This window comes from Fusarium oxysporum, chromosome XI, assembly GCF_013085055.1.
Source record: "Fusarium oxysporum Fo47 chromosome XI, complete sequence".
In the NCBI taxonomy this organism is placed as follows: domain Eukaryota; kingdom Fungi; phylum Ascomycota; class Sordariomycetes; order Hypocreales; family Nectriaceae; genus Fusarium; species Fusarium oxysporum.
In genome coordinates this window covers 2,486,496-2,503,186 of record NC_072850.1, presented here as the reverse complement: position 1 = coordinate 2,503,186, position 16,691 = coordinate 2,486,496, and the positions used below count along the sequence as shown (strand labels likewise).

Genomic DNA, 16,691 nt, shown 5'->3' with positions numbered 1-16,691 from the left:
ACAGCCGTCACTGCCATCCTCGAGCAAGACCCGCTCTTCTTCATCACAACCACCATCACCATCGTTGCGATGCTCTTGGGCATATCGGTATACCTTTGTTGAGGCACATGGTGATAAAGACTATCATTGGATTGATGGCACTGATCAATTGCTTGAATCTCCTGGTTGTTGGCGCGGCTGGACTAATCATGACGGAAGAGATGGAGAACATAAGCACAAGCCTGGATAATGCGAAACCACTTGCGGCCCAAGAATATACCCAGCAATGAGACATCTCGATTATAGTAAGCCAGACTCAGATAGCCTCGCTGGATAGGTTATTACTAATGGTATCCTAAATTCATCAGGGATGTGGATACCAATCAGACTATCCAGATCCCAAAAGAACAAAAAGACCACAACAGACATCTTTATTATGAAGGGGAGTTCGATCTCTTTTGTATGTACCAAGTCTCTCGTGACGCTTACTGATGACTCGCATTTAGATCACAAGGCCATTTATATCTAGCGCCAATTGCCATATTCAGCAAGTTACAACAATTATGGTAGGCCCCAGTACAACAACACAAATAACAGGATGAACATAGCTCACTGTACATTTGGCATGAATGTTCGCAACCTCATCTGTCTTTGAATCCATTCTAAGCGACAAAGGAGCCTATAAAGAACACAGGGAATTCATGGCAGGTACATTGAGCGGAATCGTGGTAACTTCCGATGGAAAAAGACGAAAAGTAGGATCAGATTTGTAGTCTAGTCGAGTTGCTGATGGATACAAGTAATATAAAGTAAACAAAGTCGAGTTGCCCCTGTGAAGAACAGTCACGAGATGTGCCGCTAGTGAATATAGAAGCTCTATTATATAAACTCTATTATCTATTATCTACCAAGTAAACTTCATCAAGTTCGGATTCAGAGCAATCGGAAGGAAAAAATGACAGAAGATAACAGTTGCAAGGGGAAAGATAGCAACAAGCTCATTGATCCTCCATAAATAAGGAAAGGCATAGACGCCACAGATCATCAGCGCTGTCACTGCCAGGCAAAAGATGAATACATACTTGAAGCCCGCGATAATAATACTTATCTCCTTGAAGAAATTCGTGTCTTCCACCTCTTTCGATGTAGCGCCCCAGCCAATGTCAATAGACAGCATGTGACAGAGAATCGCCTTGCAGACATGCATCGATATGCCGCCCAGAAAAACAAACATGAGAGCTACCCATTTGAAGCATGTCCAGAGCTCCCTCAGCAAGCTGACCTGCTGAGAGCGGTATCGTATCAGAGCGAGCGTGATGTTGCCCGCTATAGAGAAGACAACGACAAGAGCAACCCAGACACGCCAGCTGCTCATGTAGTAGTGGTCAAGCTCTCCGTTGAGCCATCCAATGAGGAAGTAGTTTAGCAGCGAACCAATCCATGAATAACCGATGGCGTAATATGTGCCGATGTAGGACATAATCGTAATCTTAGACCCTAGTGGCATATTCGACATAATAAAGCGTTTGAATAGCGGAGTGAAGATACCATATCTCCACCAGTCTTTCATGGGATAGAAGAGGAGCTCGCTACAGCCATACGCATACTTTTGCCACCGGGCCAACTCGTCGTACACAGTGAGTGAAACGCCTTCTTTGAAGCCATCACCGCAATAAGTCGCCAGGCGAATATGATACCCCAGAGTTTGCAGCCGGAGTGAAACATCAAAGTCTTCCGACACGTGAGACTCGGACCAGAACTTCTCGTACGGTGTTGTTGCGTTTGGGTCCTTCTCGTTGCATATAATGCCATCGTCCTGGGAGCCGACCTCTTGTAGCGCAGACCAGCGAATGAAGGCATTATGACCGACGAACGGGGAGACATCACCGTTGGCAACTGCGTAGGCTATTGCTGTGTAGATGAGGTTGGTGAAGAAAGTGATGCCGCTTTCGAAGTAGCTTGTTGTGACGTTCATGACGCCAGATGTGAACTGCAGGATGGCTACTCTGGGTGAGGCTTCGAGCTCGCTGACGGCGTCGATTAGACAGTCTGTTGGGACGCGGGTGTCGGAGTCGACGAGGAGTAGGTAGTCGCCGACTCGGATGTCACCACCTATCCAAGCGCGGCCTAGCTCTTCAGACAGAACTTCATCCAAGCATCGCTGATACGCTGCACTCTCGTCTGCCTGTGTCCAGTGCTCATCGCGGACGATCTGGACCAGCTTGTCCTCTACTTTGAGACTAATGCCGAGTGCATAATTCATGTTCGATGCTTTCTTGAACTTGCCGCGGCGTATGAATTTACTTATCCCTTCGCCGTTGGCATTATGCGCTGGCCGGGCGACCCAGCCAATATTGTTCTCCTTGTAGAACATGCGTCGTTCATCGGCCTCTTCTGGGGACACCAGCTGCATCCCGTCGTCGTTGATGAAGATACTTGCTGTGCCACCGAAAGATTCATAATTCCTGATGGCGGCGGAGAGGGACCGTACCGTTGGCCGAATTACACCCTCAAGGCCTTCTTTGTACACTGGACATTGGATGGTGACGTGAGGCAATAGTACTTTCGTTCCATCAAGGCGCCTCGTTCGCTTTGCGGAGTAAAACTTGGAGTTGACTTTTAGTTGCGTGACAGGGCCAATCATCTGGAAGGTGGTCACGACGATAGCTTGGCAGAAGAACTAGGACCATGTCAGCGGGGAGGCCTAGCATAATGTTCGTGTATTGCTCTTACCAAGCTCAAGATAATCTGGGGAACAGCCGTTATCAGAAGAAACAAACGAGTCCAACCTCCTTCACTCGCAATCTCCATTGCCATTGTGCTACAGCCAAGCGCTATCAGACAGAGACATATGGCAACAGTCAACGCGACGATGACGGCGTTGAGCAGCGGCGTGGGCCGCGGCGCATCGGAAGCGAATTCCAGATCCGCATCTGCCACCACAGTCTCTTGTGACGTTGCGTAGACATCGGTTGGCTGTACTTTGTCTGTGTTGGCGGTGTGTATCGGTGCAACCGAATGCGCTGGAGTGTTGAGTAACGTCGTCAGCAGGTCTATACTGCCCCGAAGCATGACGTTCACCCTAGTCTTGAGGTGGTCCCTTAGAGCTAAAGCCCCCACACGCCGCCTGCGCTTTAGAACAGCCCATTCTTTTTCTGAAAATAATGAGCCCTCAATGGAATTCCGCGTCTCGAGGGTACAGTCTTGATCGCGTTCATTGCATGAGAGACTTCTGGTAGCGAACCAGGGATGACCAAGATGACGTTCCTTGTTACGCATAGCTCTCAGGACCCTAGATTGATCAGTGTCCTGGATAACCATGTCTTTGAAGGTGCGTGGGCTTACAAATCTTCTCTCTTCTAGGGGTACAAGATCGCACTTGGTTACGACTGCGACGGTCCGATTTCCTGTCACGTCAGCTGCTCGCGCAAGCCACGGGCCCTCCTGACTGCTCATATCATTCGTTGCGTCAACCACAGCTCTGAACTTTGTTAGTTTTACATTGGAGACAGTGAGATGTGAGACTGACAGGATAATGGTGTTGGGCTGCTTGACAAGATCCAAGATGAGAGCTCTTGTGAGTTCTTGTGCGTCATCAACCGTCGGGCCTGTAGACGTAAGCTTCCATCCTAGCCAACAGGCACGACAATGCCACTCACTAGATGAGAGCCCAGGGGTATCGACGATTTCCATGCTGAAAAGGTCTGGGCCTGCAATCTCAATGACAAGGACATTGTCGGATACTTGTTGCTCTTCTTGTTCCTTTTCGTCAGAGAACGCCGTTGCGACTTGCATGTGATTCGTTGCCTGTATTGTTGTCCACTGCGATCAGCGGGATGTGTGAGTACAAGGGGCGTAAAAGGCCGTACGAACCTGGCGGACAATATGAGGAAGATTAACAGCTGCAAGGTCTCCCTCATAATTTACCTCGAAACTCTGCAAGTGTTCTGAAAGTTCCTTATTCTGCCCATCAACTTTCCCTGGTTTTATACGTGACTTTAACGTTGTCCCTGCCCGGCTTGTGTGCGTAAAGTAGGCATGAATGGGGAATTTTGTTGACGAGAGTCTGGAGCCATGGAGAGATAAGCCAGAAAGAGCTTCAAACAAAGATGTCTTCCCAGAGCCTTTGTCTCCGATGATGGCTACCTGAGTATCCTGCTATTAGTATTCTTGCTTGCAGCATTAAAAGTCTGAGTGCTTACAACAGGGACAGGTGTCGACGTGCCGAGTGACAAGCCAGGGACATGGCCAAGTGGCCCATTAGCTGAAGCCCCTGACATGCTGACTGATCTTCGACTTGTTCCAGAATCTATCATGTCTATCATTTCTTTGCTTGGCGATCTCTCAAGCGTAAAAGGGTGCGTCAGTCTTTGTTATGTAGCAGCGACAACGGGAGATCGCCGGGCACCATGCTGCATGATAGATGTTTGTATCCTGCAGCGATACACATACCCCCCTTTGACCATTTCGCCGACGACGGGAGAACCTTTGTCAGTTCTCACATGCCAAAAGGAGCAATGCATCATGAGACTCGAAGGCTTGTGATTGGTCGAGTCGTAATACGCGAGTCGTGGACGCGGGCGTATTTGTGCCGTTGCTAATCAGCGCATTCCACGGCAGATACAAACATCCTGAAACCGGAAAACGTATTGTGGATCACTTGAGAATGGTGTGACATCATGATCTGACGAAGCTAGCTGTAATAGTGTCGTTTGTAGTTGCAGCTTCAGTTACATTCTTGCACACGGACCTAGAGCACAGAGGGTGCAGCAAAGATAATTGGTTAGCCATTGTGCGATATTATCTGGATTGTAAGCTAGACGTTTATTTGCCGTTTGAGATCTGTGGCTGAGAGCTTAAAGTCACTGCGCAGAATCTGGCAAAAGAAGAACTGTATACAATGTAGAAGAAGGTGATATTTCAGAAGTTTTAATCTCTAATTCTACAAAGTAATATACAAAGCCAGAAGCGGACAGAGTATCCCAAGATAGGGTATAGAAGGCCGATTCATCAGACCCAGCGAGTCACTGTCCTCCGTGACCAACGCTGGAACAACATACGTAGAGGTAGACGGTTTGGCAGCCGTTACATTAGGCTTGACAACATTGTCGCCTGGTATAACTCCCATCGCATCGCCCCCTAGGTACCAGCTTCCTATATCCGTTAACTGCCCATGTGAATTAAGCATTGATACATTATACCCAACATTAGATGTGAATGAGCGGAAAGAACCAAAGTAAGAATAGTGAGTGACGTTTCTAAGCAACCGTGTTAATCACTGTAACCAGAGGGGCTAAATGTTACTTACTTGTTTCCATCAAGATATTTCACCGACGTCTGGAAGTAGTCCTGCGTCGCAGCCAAAGACGAAAAGTCCAGAGCAAACTCGGTAACCCAGATCTTCTTATTCGGAAAAACATCCAACACACCAGCAATATGACTCGCCATGCCGTCAAAGCTTCCGTACCAATGTATCGGGATAAAATCAAACGTGCAGTTGCCCTTACAAGCCTCGACGAACTCGGCAAGCCACGTAAACCCCGACGGAGCGCCCGTCACCGCAGGCGCACCAAGAGACACGCCCAGCTTTCTCAGAGGCTCGAGCTGCTTGACCCAGTACCTTGCTGCGTCTTTTGGCTTCATGTCGCTGCCGCCGTTGGCCATTGAGTTGTCAGGCTCGTTGAAGCCCATGACGTAAGTGATGTTTCGGCCGCCGATGATTTGCGCTGTGACTTTTTCTAGAAAGGTGGTGTCGTCGAAGCCATCGGGGGCTCCCCAGAGCATGGGCACGAACTGGAGAGCGGTGTTGTTCTCGTAGGCGGGGCTAGGATGCATTTTGTAGTTGTAGTACCATGTTAGATCTGAGTGCTTCTGCACCCAGACTTTGTCATCGCTGGGAAATTCGGAGTTTGGGATGTAGATGAGGCCTCGTTTTGAGGAAGGGTAGAAGTTTTTTGATATGGCGATGCATGAGGTTGCGAAGAGGGCCAAAGCCACGAGTGAGGATTGTACGAGCATCTTACTCAAATGAGTAACAGCGAGGGACGAGGTTTGGGAAACGAATGGAGCGAGACCTCGTTAGCAGGATGTGCAGAGGGTAAGGAGAGACTGTTACAGAAGGTTGCGTCACTTGGGTTGTCATGTTCCAACTGCCGCCAACTGTTTGTGGATGTACAGCATGATCCCACGTCTAAGTTCATTTTGTTGCTGCTTGCGGCATCTAGAAACGTGATGTTTGATGTTGATAGGGAATAGCACCTGTCTACTGACCATCATCCTCTCGGAAGCCTGACTCGCGTACTCAAAACAACTGCAAGCAAGGGTGAAAAGTCGGGCCGCTCAAATTCACCTCAGTGATAAAAAGGCAGGTCATCGTGTAATGTGGTTGGTCGATGGCATGATAGTGCGCTCATTAGCTATTGCATTACTTGATATGCATGCCATCTCGTACCTTGCATACTAGAAAATAAATTCGATACCGAGACTCAATACCGATCTTGGAAATGGGATGCTTCCTCATCATGTGATGCTAGGTACTGGAATGTGATGTCACCCCTGCCAGGGAAGTGATTCGGCTCCGTCGGCCGAAAAGCCCCATTGTCCGTTCTGAGCTTTTCACTTGACTCTTGGTGACATATTGTCAGTCTGTGGTTGAACTGTACTTCCTCTGTAAAGACGCGCTGACTACGGGGATCCTGGTGCACACGTTGAATTGCCAATGGGCATCTTATGTTCATTGTTTTGACCTGGAGAGGCCCGTGAATCGTTTCTCAAGCTCGTGCCTTATCCTTCTTATAAACCGATTGACTATATTCTCATAATTTAGTCAAGTTCCAAGCTTTCTCCGTTGTAACGTCTGTGGAATTTTCATCCTACTAGTGTGCATGTTATGTCGGCTGCAACCATGAGTCAGACAGTGGGGGGCACTCTCGTGGGTACCGGCGACGTAGGTACGGAAGAGGCGTTATCAGGAACAAGTTGCCGTTGTGGATACTGCCAAGACATAAGCGAGAAGCAGGGTTTTTAATTGGCGTTTTACCTCTTTAGGGCAAGCGTTCACCAAGCCAAGTTTTCGACATATGCATACCCCATAAACCGTATTTCAATACCACGTCGCTTAGCAGAGCCAAAGTGTCGTGACCAGATAACCAGGGGAGACCCGCAGACTAGCAAGTTAATGGCAATCTACGGCCGCTTGCACTCATGGACTTTTGTACAGAAGCTAATTATGGGGGTTTGTTGGTTTGGTATTTGCAAAAGTACCTTTCGGTCTGTCCACGGCGACTGAAGTCGTTTGACGATGAAGGAATGTCGGAAGTTTCACGGAGGGGGGGTTGCTTCGGTTTTTAGGCAGACGCGGTTCATTCTGGCGTGTGAGCCTTGGATGTTATGAATTGCAATGCTATAGTGTAGAAGTTTGCTAATTTTGATGGGTTCTCCCTGTGAAAGCTACATGTCCTTGATTCTTATATTCTTGGCGATAACCACGCTCTCCATAATGCCAAGCACATCCTGCACATCTAGCTTACTACCTTGTTAATTCCATCACGGTATTATATCGAATATTACCAGTCTCTACGACAATGTCGCTAGGTTGTAACAGTACTCCGATTAGATCCTCTGGATCTTATCTCGCCTCTACAAGCCATGCAAACTCCACGGAAGACTTGGTCAGACCGAGCCTTGCAGCTCAAAGTTCAACACAGTCTTCACTCAGGAAGAGATTCCCCCCGCGTCCCTATTTCCATTCCCGCCGGGTCAAAAAGGGCACTGTCGAGAAACCATACCTTGCGGTAAAGGACCCTCGAGGCATATGGATTACAGTCATCCCTGCGCTGGGCATCGTGGTCGGACTGGCTGCCATAGCGCTTCTATCCTGGTCCGGCTATAGATCAGTCGATAAACATGAATACTGCAAGGTCTTCACGGATGACTTTTCTAATGGCTTCAACTCTACGATATGGAACAAACAGGTAGAGGTCGGAGGATACGGGTATGTTGGAACTCTGCCTCACATTGGTGATGAACGCTAATCAGCATGGCCAATTCTAGAAATGGCGAGTTTGCGCTGACGACAGACACGGATGAAAACGTATTCGTCCGCGATGGTCAACTTATCATCAAACCCACCCTACAAACAGATAAATTCCTTTCAGAAACAACCAAGATAAACCTAACTGCTTACGGGACCTGCTCCTCTACAACAACGCAAGACTGCGTTCAAGTCGTAAACCTCACCGCGGGAGAAATCGTCGCGCCGATCAAGTCCGGGAGGATCACGACCAAGAACTTTGGTGTTATACGATACGGTCGAGTCGAGATCGTCGCCAAGCTCGCCGCAGGAGATTGGCTCCTCTCGCAGCTCACGATGTTCCCAGCCAAGGACTACTACGGCGCATGGCCTGCTTCTGGCGAGATTGATATTGGGATAGTTCGGGGGAATAATTACACATATGACAATGGACGGGGGAACCAGCAGGTGTCGACTCAGCTGCACTGGGGTCTTGATACCAGCACTGATCGATGGCAGAGCACTTCCGGGGCGAGAAATGCGCTACTCACGACATTCAATCGAGACTTTCATACATTTGGACTAGAGTGGTCAGACAAGTATCTCTTCACCTGGCTGGACCACCGCATCGCACAGGTCACGTACGTCAAGTTCAATCACCCATTTTATCAGCACGGAGGCTTCCACCAAGCGCTTACCAACGGGTCCCAGATCTCAGATCCGTGGGATGGGCCGGGCACCAGTAATGCGACCCCCTTCGACCGGCCGTTCTACCTGATCATCGCGCTGGCTGTCGGGGGCACCTCGGGCTGGTTCCCGGACGATGTGTATGGTAAGCCCTGGGTGAATGATGCGATCTCCCCGAGGAGGGATTTCTGGAATGCGAAGGATCGGTGGTATCCGACATGGGAGAAGAATAATGGCGGGGAGATGGTGATTAAGAGTGTTTCTATGTGGCAGCAGTGTGACCGCGCTGCTACTGATTTATCGCATTTCTCAACAAGTTAGATATTAGAGCATTTGATAAGATGATTTTTGTAATCGCAGTTACTACTGCTCAATCTATCACTCTGCGTGTAAAAGGTCTGGCCAGCCCTTTTGTAGTTATAGTTACAGTACACTGGATGCCACATTCTTGCGCAAGGTGTCGCGGTTCAAGGACAGGTGGACGGGCTCTGTGTAATCTGGACCGAGGCCCATTTTATGGGCGGATCGTTTCTGATAAACTACAGAAAAGTCATGCGCTGGCCAGGTTAACGAGTTTCCGACATCTGCTCGAAGAAATCACGGCTCGTAAAACTTTAATACAGGGTAGCCCATGAAAATCCAGGACCAAACTGGTCAGCAAGCCATTTTCATGCTTATACACAATTGCGATTGCTTTATTTCAGATCGCTCATCGATGGATTTGTTGACCTCGGCCGTCGCTTCTTATTTGCTTCTTCGCGTTTCTCAAACCTGGGTTTGAATAGCAGCTACCTCCAGTATAGAGCCTAGGGTTGATCTCGAATATTGGAATTGGCATCTCATTGTCCTCTATTGACATAGCGCATCATCGTCTTATCCATATCTGTTTTGTTCCTCTTGGGCGAAATACTGAACGTTCAACCCAAAACAGTAGCTAAGCTTGGCTGTGGACCATCATCTACCAAGAGCTTGGTGCGACTAATACCCCATTATGCGCACGTGCCTTCCAAAATATACGCTCATCCGGAGTACTGATTGTCTACTTGATCCTCAGTGCCCAACAACAAGTCAGGCTTATTAATTAATTATATTATTTAAAAATTATCACTTCTAACACCCGCTACAATTTCCAGCGGATATTAGGTAGACACCATGTTATTCCGGCCCAGTACTCTCGGCCCTGGGCATTCTTTTAGCAATGTAATCTCAGCTCCAGCTTCAACGTCGCTAAAGTGCAAGTCGCCTTATCTCACTGCTGATAAGATAAGAGGTCAGTCGAGACCCTATTGTGGCTGGCTGACATTCCAACTACCATATCGATAGTTGTCTTTGGCGTATGCAAGGGGGAGGTTCGTTGGCGTAAACCAGCTAATGAGATGCCGATATTCGCTTCCACTCTCAGCCACTCCAATACTTGCCACTGTGATAAGCAAAAAAGGGAATCTATCACCAATTGCCATACCCAAATTGGTGAAAGCGCGGGGTTTGGCGCTGTTGTCCCGTCGTTCCGTGCCGAGTTGAAGATCGTTATGGAATTGAGTGGCACCAATAGCTCCTTTTGGCGTTGAAACCAGTCGATGCGAATGCAAACAGTCATCTTCCTGTTGGTCAAATGAACCGAGTGGCTTTGATGTTCTGTCGCTAGTTAATTTAATGAGCTGATATGGTAAGTGCATTTGCCTCAGCCAGTATTAAAGCATGACTGTTAACCCTTTGCTACTCTTTCAATCACTCGCTGGGCAATACCCAAGTCTCAGCCAAAAAATGAAGTCGACGCATCTCCTTGCAGGTATTCTCGCTGCGCTTACTCGAGCAGCACCGACCGTCGACGAGAAATACCCATACAATGGTCCCAAAGTCCCCATCGGCGATTGGCTCGACCCCACGATTAATGGCAACGGTAAAGGATTTCATCGTCTAGTTGAAGCCCCGGCCGTGCAACCTGCCTCTGAAAATGCTGACAACAACGTCAATGTCATTTCACTATCATATATACCTGCCAAGTCTGGAGGAGACAGTGTTGGTATCAACATTCACTACCAGACGCCCTTTGGTCTCGGTGTCGCACCCTCAGTTTACTGGGGAACCAGTCCTTCGTCTTTGAACAATGTGGCTACTGGCTTGACCGCAACATACGACCGCACTCCTCCATGTTCTCTCGTTGCCGTTACCCAATGCAGTCAATTCTTTCACAACGTACAGATAGAACAGCTTCAACCCGGTACAACCTATTTCTATCAAATCCCTGCTGCGAATGGTACAACCCAGTCTACTGTTTTGAGCTTTACAACTGCCCAAGCTACAGGCAACCCGTCTCAATTCAGTATCGCTATCAACAATGATATGGGGTATACGAATGCCGGTGGAACTTACAAATACATGAACCAAGCCATGAATGATGAGGACGGGCTCGCGTTTGTCTGGCACGGCGGGGATCTCAGCTATGCGGATGACTGGTACTCTGGCATCATACAGTGCAACGCATCAGTTTGGCCCGTCTGCTACAACGGCAGCTTCAGTTCCCTTCCCAACAACGATACCAATCCCGATTATTTCGACACGCCTCTCCCAGAAGATGAGATTCCAAATCAAGGCAGCCCTCGTGGCGGCGATGTAGGTGTCCTCTACGAATCCAACTGGGATCTTTGGCAGCAGTGGATGAATACCATCACTATGAAGATCCCTTACATTGTTCTCCCCGGCAATCATGAGGCCACGTGTGCCGACCATGATAACACGCCATATGTCCTGTCGTCATATCTCAACGAGAACAAAACAAACACCACCATGTCTGGCGATAATCCCAACGCCACGCTTACATATTATTCATGTCCACCTTCACAGCGCAATTTCACAGCTTTCCAGAACCGGTTCTCCATGGCAGGCGACAAGTCTGGTGGCGTCGGGAATTTCTGGCATTCATTCGATTATGGCCTTGTTCATTTTGTATCTATTGATACAGAAACGGATTACGCTCACAGCCCGGACAAGACATTCCGGGAGGATATCGAGAAGGCAAAGGAGGAGGAAGACTGCAAAGGCAAGGATAAAGACAAGTCCAAGTGCAAGCCTGAGAAGGACGAACCGGATACCTATGAGTGTAAGACAATCAACCTGGGTGATGACTATGAGACAGATGACTTGGAGGAAGAGGCATATCTTCTCTCTGGAAAAGCTCATCCTTTGCGCAACGAGACGCATATCACAGATGCTGGTCCTTTTGGATACATTGACGGTTCCATCAAGGACAACAAGGCTTATGAGCAATATCAGTGGTTAAAAAACGATCTTACCAATGTTGATCGGTGTAAAACACCCTGGGTTATCGTCATGGGCCATCGTCCTATGTATAGCTCCCACGGCGGCAACTATCATTTGCACCTTCGCGAGGCCTTTGAGAAGTTGCTCTTGAAGCACAAGGTTGATCTGTATATTGCTGGGTAAGTTGTCATCTCGAATTTGTCAAACACGCTGACTAACTGCTCCTAGCCATGTTCACTGGTATGAGCGCCTCAAGCCCATAAGAAACTGCGCCGTCGACACTGCCTCGGTTAAAAGTCCTAACACCTACGAGGTGAACCCTGGATATTCGATGGTTCATCTTATTAACGGCGCTGCTGGAAACATCGAAAGCCACTCTACCATCAATATGTCTCAGCCTATACCCGACATAACTGCTCACCGTAACTTGACCAGTTTTGGCTTTTCCAAGTTGACGGTTTATAACGCAACAACCCTCTCTTGGCAGTTTATTCAAGGCCACGATGGTCTGGTCGGCGATGAACTCACTGTCTTGAAAGATCCATCCTTGACTTGCGAGGGCTACAATTCTTACAGCTCATCTGGCTCGTCTGGTTCCTCTTGCTCCTCTGAATGCTCTGGATCTGGCTTGCTGGCCTGGCTCTACTGCAACCTCTATTGTTCCAGCTTCTGGGAACCACTCAAGCTGTAAACTTGGTACTTGTAGCTACACATAGTTACCAATTCATACGTGAGGGTCATAGTTGCAAAGGTATTAACCTCGTCAAGATACCTTCCAAGTATGATTTTTGTTTCATGATTGAGTACAGTGAATGAATGCCTTGACCGATTGGTCATGCCATGGAAAATATTAGATATCCATCCTAAAAACCTTGCTAAATAGTAACCACTCTGGAACAACGTCCTTTCGTCTTTTATAAGGAGCTTAATACATTCTTGGGATAAAACTACCTGCCCATAATAATATAATAGCCTTCAAAACTACCAGAGCTTATCAAACGAAAGTACCGGATAAAATACACAGCAATGCCAACTATGTCTTGCGCTTTACAGCTTACTCTTCAGCCCTGCACTAGCAGCAAGTAGAGCACGCTGCTTCTCACCTCCATGTTCAACCTTGACAGGAGCATCAAAAACAGTAGCATCAGGCTTTTCCTTTCGGTCCTTGGTATCAACATACTCCCTCTCCCCCTCTCCAACATAAAGCTGTCTCGGTCTCCAGATCTTGACGCCCGACTTGTTCAGCATCATCTGTCTCCAGTGTGCCAACCATCCTACACATCGCGGAACAGCGAACAGAACAGGATAGAAGTCAAGCGGGAATCCCATGGCCTGGTAGATCAGTCCAGAGTAAAAGTCCACGTTGGGGTACAAGTTCCTGCTGCGCATGAACTCACTCTTGCGGGCGTAGTCGGCTAGCGTCAGGGCTGTGTCGAGGAGCTTGTTTCTGCCGGTGACTTCGAAGACTTCTTCGGCGAGCTTGCGGATGGCTGTTGAGCGGGGATCAACGTTTTTGTAGACGCGATGGCCGAAGCCTACGAGGACTCGCTCCCTTCTCTCAACTGCTTGCATGAATGCAGGGACATTCTCGGGGGATCCAATCTCAATAAGCATTCTGATCGCTGACTCGGATGCTCCGCCGTGAGATGGACCGTAGAGTGCCGCGCATCCAGCAGCAACAACGCTATAAGGATCGACCAGAGAACTTCCAACTTGCAAGACTGTGGCCGTAGAGCAGTTGACTTCGTGGTCGGCGTGGAGAATGAAGAGCTTGTCCAAGGCCTTTGCAAGAACAGGATGAGGTTGGTATTCTGGCTCAGATAGGTTATCCAACAGATACAGGAAGTTTCCAGTGTACGACAAGCCTTGTGCAGGGCGGTTGAAGGGTCGGCCCTGTCGCATTCGGTACGACGCAGCCGCCAAAGTAGGTGCCTTTCCGAGAATTCGAAGAATCTGCTTGTCTAGCATCTTGAGGGAATCCATGTTGCCAGACGCAGCGTTGGTGTAGAGCTTCTGCCCTGCAAGCGAGGGATTAGCTTCCGGAGCAAACGCTCCCAGTGTAGCGAACGCCGCGCTCAACATAGACATCGGATGAGAGTCGTAGCGGAACGACTTGAACATATTCTCGATATCGCTGTGGATATACGTGTGATGCATCACCTCTCCCTGCCATTCATCATACTGCGCCTGAGTTGGAAGGTCTCCGTAGATGAGAAGATACGCCGACTCGAGAAAATTGCTCTTCTCGACTAACTGCTCAATGGGATATCCGCGGTACCGAAGGACGCCGTCCAGGCCGTTGATGTATGTGATTTTGCTCTGCACAACAGCGGTGTTCATGTACGCGGGATCGTAGACCCTAAGACCCTGCGTGGTCTCATCCTCTGGACGATCATTGCCAGGCTCGGCTTTGATCTTCTTGAATTCAGTCGCTGGGATGGAGTTGTGAGTGATGGGGATCTCGTAGGTCTGGTTTGTTCTGTTATCCACGACCGTGAGCGTCTCGCGACGACCTTTATTCTGTGCCAAAACCATGATTTAAATAATACAAGATGAGGGAAAAGAGATGGAGTGATTATGTCAAGTTGATGGAGATAAGCAATGAGTCTCGATGATTTAAAATGGTTTTCAGAAGCAAACGCGTCGATGACACGTCACGTGGATACCAACCTCGGCACGATAAGATAAGTGGAACTTGTAAAGACCTCGGCCTTCTGAGGTTTGGCGGCATTTAGAGCGGGAGGTGGGACGACATCAGCGCTAACACTGATAGTAGCGTTTTGTGCCATTTCAAGATACCAGCCAAGTCCCTCCCTGTCCTCTGCGCCCGGGGATTGCTACCTACCCTACAAGTCTTGACATGAGATATTGATCAAAACAGAATAAGTCATTTCAAGACAAAAAAACTCTTTATCATCAAGTACTTTATCTATCCGATTGCAAGACATACTAATGACCTTCTTTATTACCGCCTTTTAATTCCAATGTTGACTTTGATAAGCTTCCGTGTTGTTCCCTCAGTAGATTCAATCTCAGAATCCACCATACAAAAATGGTATCTTCTAATCAACGTTGCCGCAATAATCTTCATCTCAACTTCTGCTAGGTTACGTCCAACGCATGCTGCCGGACCATGACCAAATGGGATAAATGATGTTTTCTGGCGGTTCGACAGCTTCTCCCATCTCTCAGGCCGAAAATTACTGGCATCCTGGCCCCAGATGTCTCTAGACCGGTGAATGGCATAGATTGGAACGCTTAAAACTGTGCCAGGAGGAAAGTATAAAGAGTCCAAATGAACTCCCTTGGACCCGGGAAGCACCTCTCGAGGAAGGCCTATCCCGAGGACACTGTGAAGACGCATTGTCTCGTTGAGCACAGCGTCTAGATATGGAAGAGCCCGGACATTCGTAAACGGAGGAACTGTTCCAGGAATATCGATAGAGTCCACCTCAGCTTGCAGCTTTTGCAGTGAAGAGGATGAGGTGGCGAGGTAGTACATCATGGCAGAGAGCGTGTTGCTGACGGTCTCAATGGCTGCCATGAACAAGGTCAAGGACTCAGACGCAATCTCTTCGAATTTGAGCAATTCCCCTTGATCATCACGCGCTCGAAGTAGAAGTGAGAGCCAATCATCATGATTGTCTTGTCCTGCGGCCATGCGTTCCTTGACATGAGCGGAAGTTACGCCCAGCAGGTTCTGCAGCCCATCCATTCCTCCGTGGAAGAAGGGATCAGGCAGGTGATGTGCATGCGGCTTCAGCCAGGGCAAGACGCCAAGAGTAGCGACGGCGGCACTCCTTTGCGCAAGACTGTTCATCATGGACACGTAGGACCCGGGCTTGTTGTCAATCTTGACCAGATCAGAGCGATTCTCAAGCATTCCAAATGGCTCGCTGAAGAGAAGATCACCGGTGATGTCAAACGACAAGTATCTAGTTGCAAGGTTAGTGCATGTCAGCCAAACAGTCTCGAAAGCACTTACGTGAACCATCGTCTGCATTCAAGTTGTGTGAACCCATTAAACTGCGGTCCTTTGTCGATTATGTCGTCCCACTTACGGACCAGAATCTCCACTTTGTCGGCGATGGGCCCTTCGGCCGCACGAGACGACTTGGGGGCGAAGCTATGGGCGATATACCTTCTCTTCCGAGCATGTTCGGCGCGTTTCCTCGCCGTGAAGATGCTTCGAGTGAGAGAAATGGAAGAATCGTACCAGGATCTTGTTGAAGTGAGCATAGTGGAACATGAGCAAGACATGCATGTGCAACTTACGACTTTTCCAACCCATTCCCATGGCCATATACGAGATTGATGGCCCTTTCGTCAACGATACTAACGTGGTTCGGCTGGATCCTGACGACGGGCCCAAGCCGCTCGTGGAGGTCGTATACACTGTATGAACGCTTAGACTGGCGGCAGATATACAAGAGCCAAAGGTTTGAGAAGCGGGCCAGCAGCGGACCAGGAATTCCTCGCAGGTGTCTGTAGGTGTAAAAGTAGGGAATAATATAGAACAGCAGTCCGCACAAGAGTACTGCCAAGGGCGCCCAAGGCGAAAGCAACAGAGAATCAAGAGACATTGTTCCGGAGATTGACAATGTAGATGCTAATGTGAGTGAAGAAGAATACAAGCGAGCATGATATATCCAAGCCCGTATTAGTTATAAGAAACTTCTCGAATGTAATGTGATTATCCGTGCCGAGGGCCGTCAATGCACATCAATATGCTATAGAATGTATACTCCGCTAA

General features: G+C 48.6%; 4 protein-coding genes across 4 annotated transcripts; 1 reads left to right on the top strand and 3 right to left on the bottom strand.

Moving 5' to 3' along the window:
• Window positions 1-977: 977 nt before the first annotated feature.
• FOBCDRAFT_254275 (glycosyl transferase family group 2-domain-containing protein) lies at window positions 978-4,382 on the bottom strand (the record flags this gene model as incomplete). Its single annotated transcript, XM_059611106.1, has 8 exons — window positions 4,182-4,382; window positions 3,853-4,125; window positions 3,639-3,786; window positions 3,509-3,587; window positions 3,325-3,460; window positions 2,713-3,288; window positions 1,115-2,659; window positions 978-1,082 (listed from the first exon to the last, which is right to left on the bottom strand). Exons 1-8 carry the CDS (start codon window positions 4,302-4,304, stop codon window positions 978-980), a joined length of 2,985 nt encoding a protein of 994 aa, XP_059466295.1. The 5' UTR covers window positions 4,305-4,382.
• Window positions 4,383-4,876: 494 nt separating this feature from the next.
• Window positions 4,877-6,351, bottom strand: FOBCDRAFT_233905 (glycosyl hydrolase catalytic core-domain-containing protein). The gene is made up of 2 exons (XM_031193067.3): window positions 5,288-6,351; window positions 4,877-5,237 (listed from the first exon to the last, which is right to left on the bottom strand). The coding sequence occupies exons 1-2, from the start codon at window positions 5,995-5,997 to the stop codon at window positions 4,922-4,924; spliced, it is 1,026 nt and encodes a 341-aa protein (XP_031031913.3). The 5' UTR covers window positions 5,998-6,351; the 3' UTR covers window positions 4,877-4,921.
• Window positions 6,352-7,422: 1,071 nt separating this feature from the next.
• On the top strand, window positions 7,423-9,073 carry FOBCDRAFT_171134 (concanavalin A-like lectin/glucanase domain-containing protein). The gene is made up of 2 exons (XM_059608467.1): window positions 7,423-7,972; window positions 8,032-9,073. The coding sequence occupies exons 1-2, from the start codon at window positions 7,563-7,565 to the stop codon at window positions 8,996-8,998; spliced, it is 1,377 nt and encodes a 458-aa protein (XP_059466294.1). The 5' UTR covers window positions 7,423-7,562; the 3' UTR covers window positions 8,999-9,073.
• Window positions 9,074-12,592: 3,519 nt separating this feature from the next.
• FOBCDRAFT_148153 (citrate synthase-like protein) lies at window positions 12,593-16,521 on the bottom strand (the record flags this gene model as incomplete). Its single annotated transcript, XM_054707659.2, has 6 exons — window positions 12,593-12,849; window positions 12,997-14,458; window positions 14,605-14,775; window positions 14,931-15,873; window positions 15,924-16,160; window positions 16,214-16,521. The coding sequence occupies 6 exons, from the start codon at window positions 16,519-16,521 to the stop codon at window positions 12,593-12,595; spliced, it is 3,378 nt and encodes a 1,125-aa protein (XP_054563634.2).
• Between the last annotated feature and the right edge of the window lie 170 nt (window positions 16,522-16,691).

Coding starts and splice junctions, on each gene's coding strand:
- FOBCDRAFT_233905 (XM_031193067.3), bottom strand. CDS start 5,997: ATGCTCGTACAATCCTCACTCGTGGCTTTGGCCCTCTTCGCAACCTCA. Junction 5,238..5,287: donor AAATATCTTGATGGAAACAA/GTAAGTAACATT, acceptor ACGGTTGCTTAG/AAACGTCACTCACTATTCTT.
- FOBCDRAFT_171134 (XM_059608467.1), top strand. CDS start 7,563: ATGTCGCTAGGTTGTAACAGTACTCCGATTAGATCCTCTGGATCTTAT. Junction 7,973..8,031: donor GTAGAGGTCGGAGGATACGG/GTATGTTGGAAC, acceptor GGCCAATTCTAG/AAATGGCGAGTTTGCGCTGA.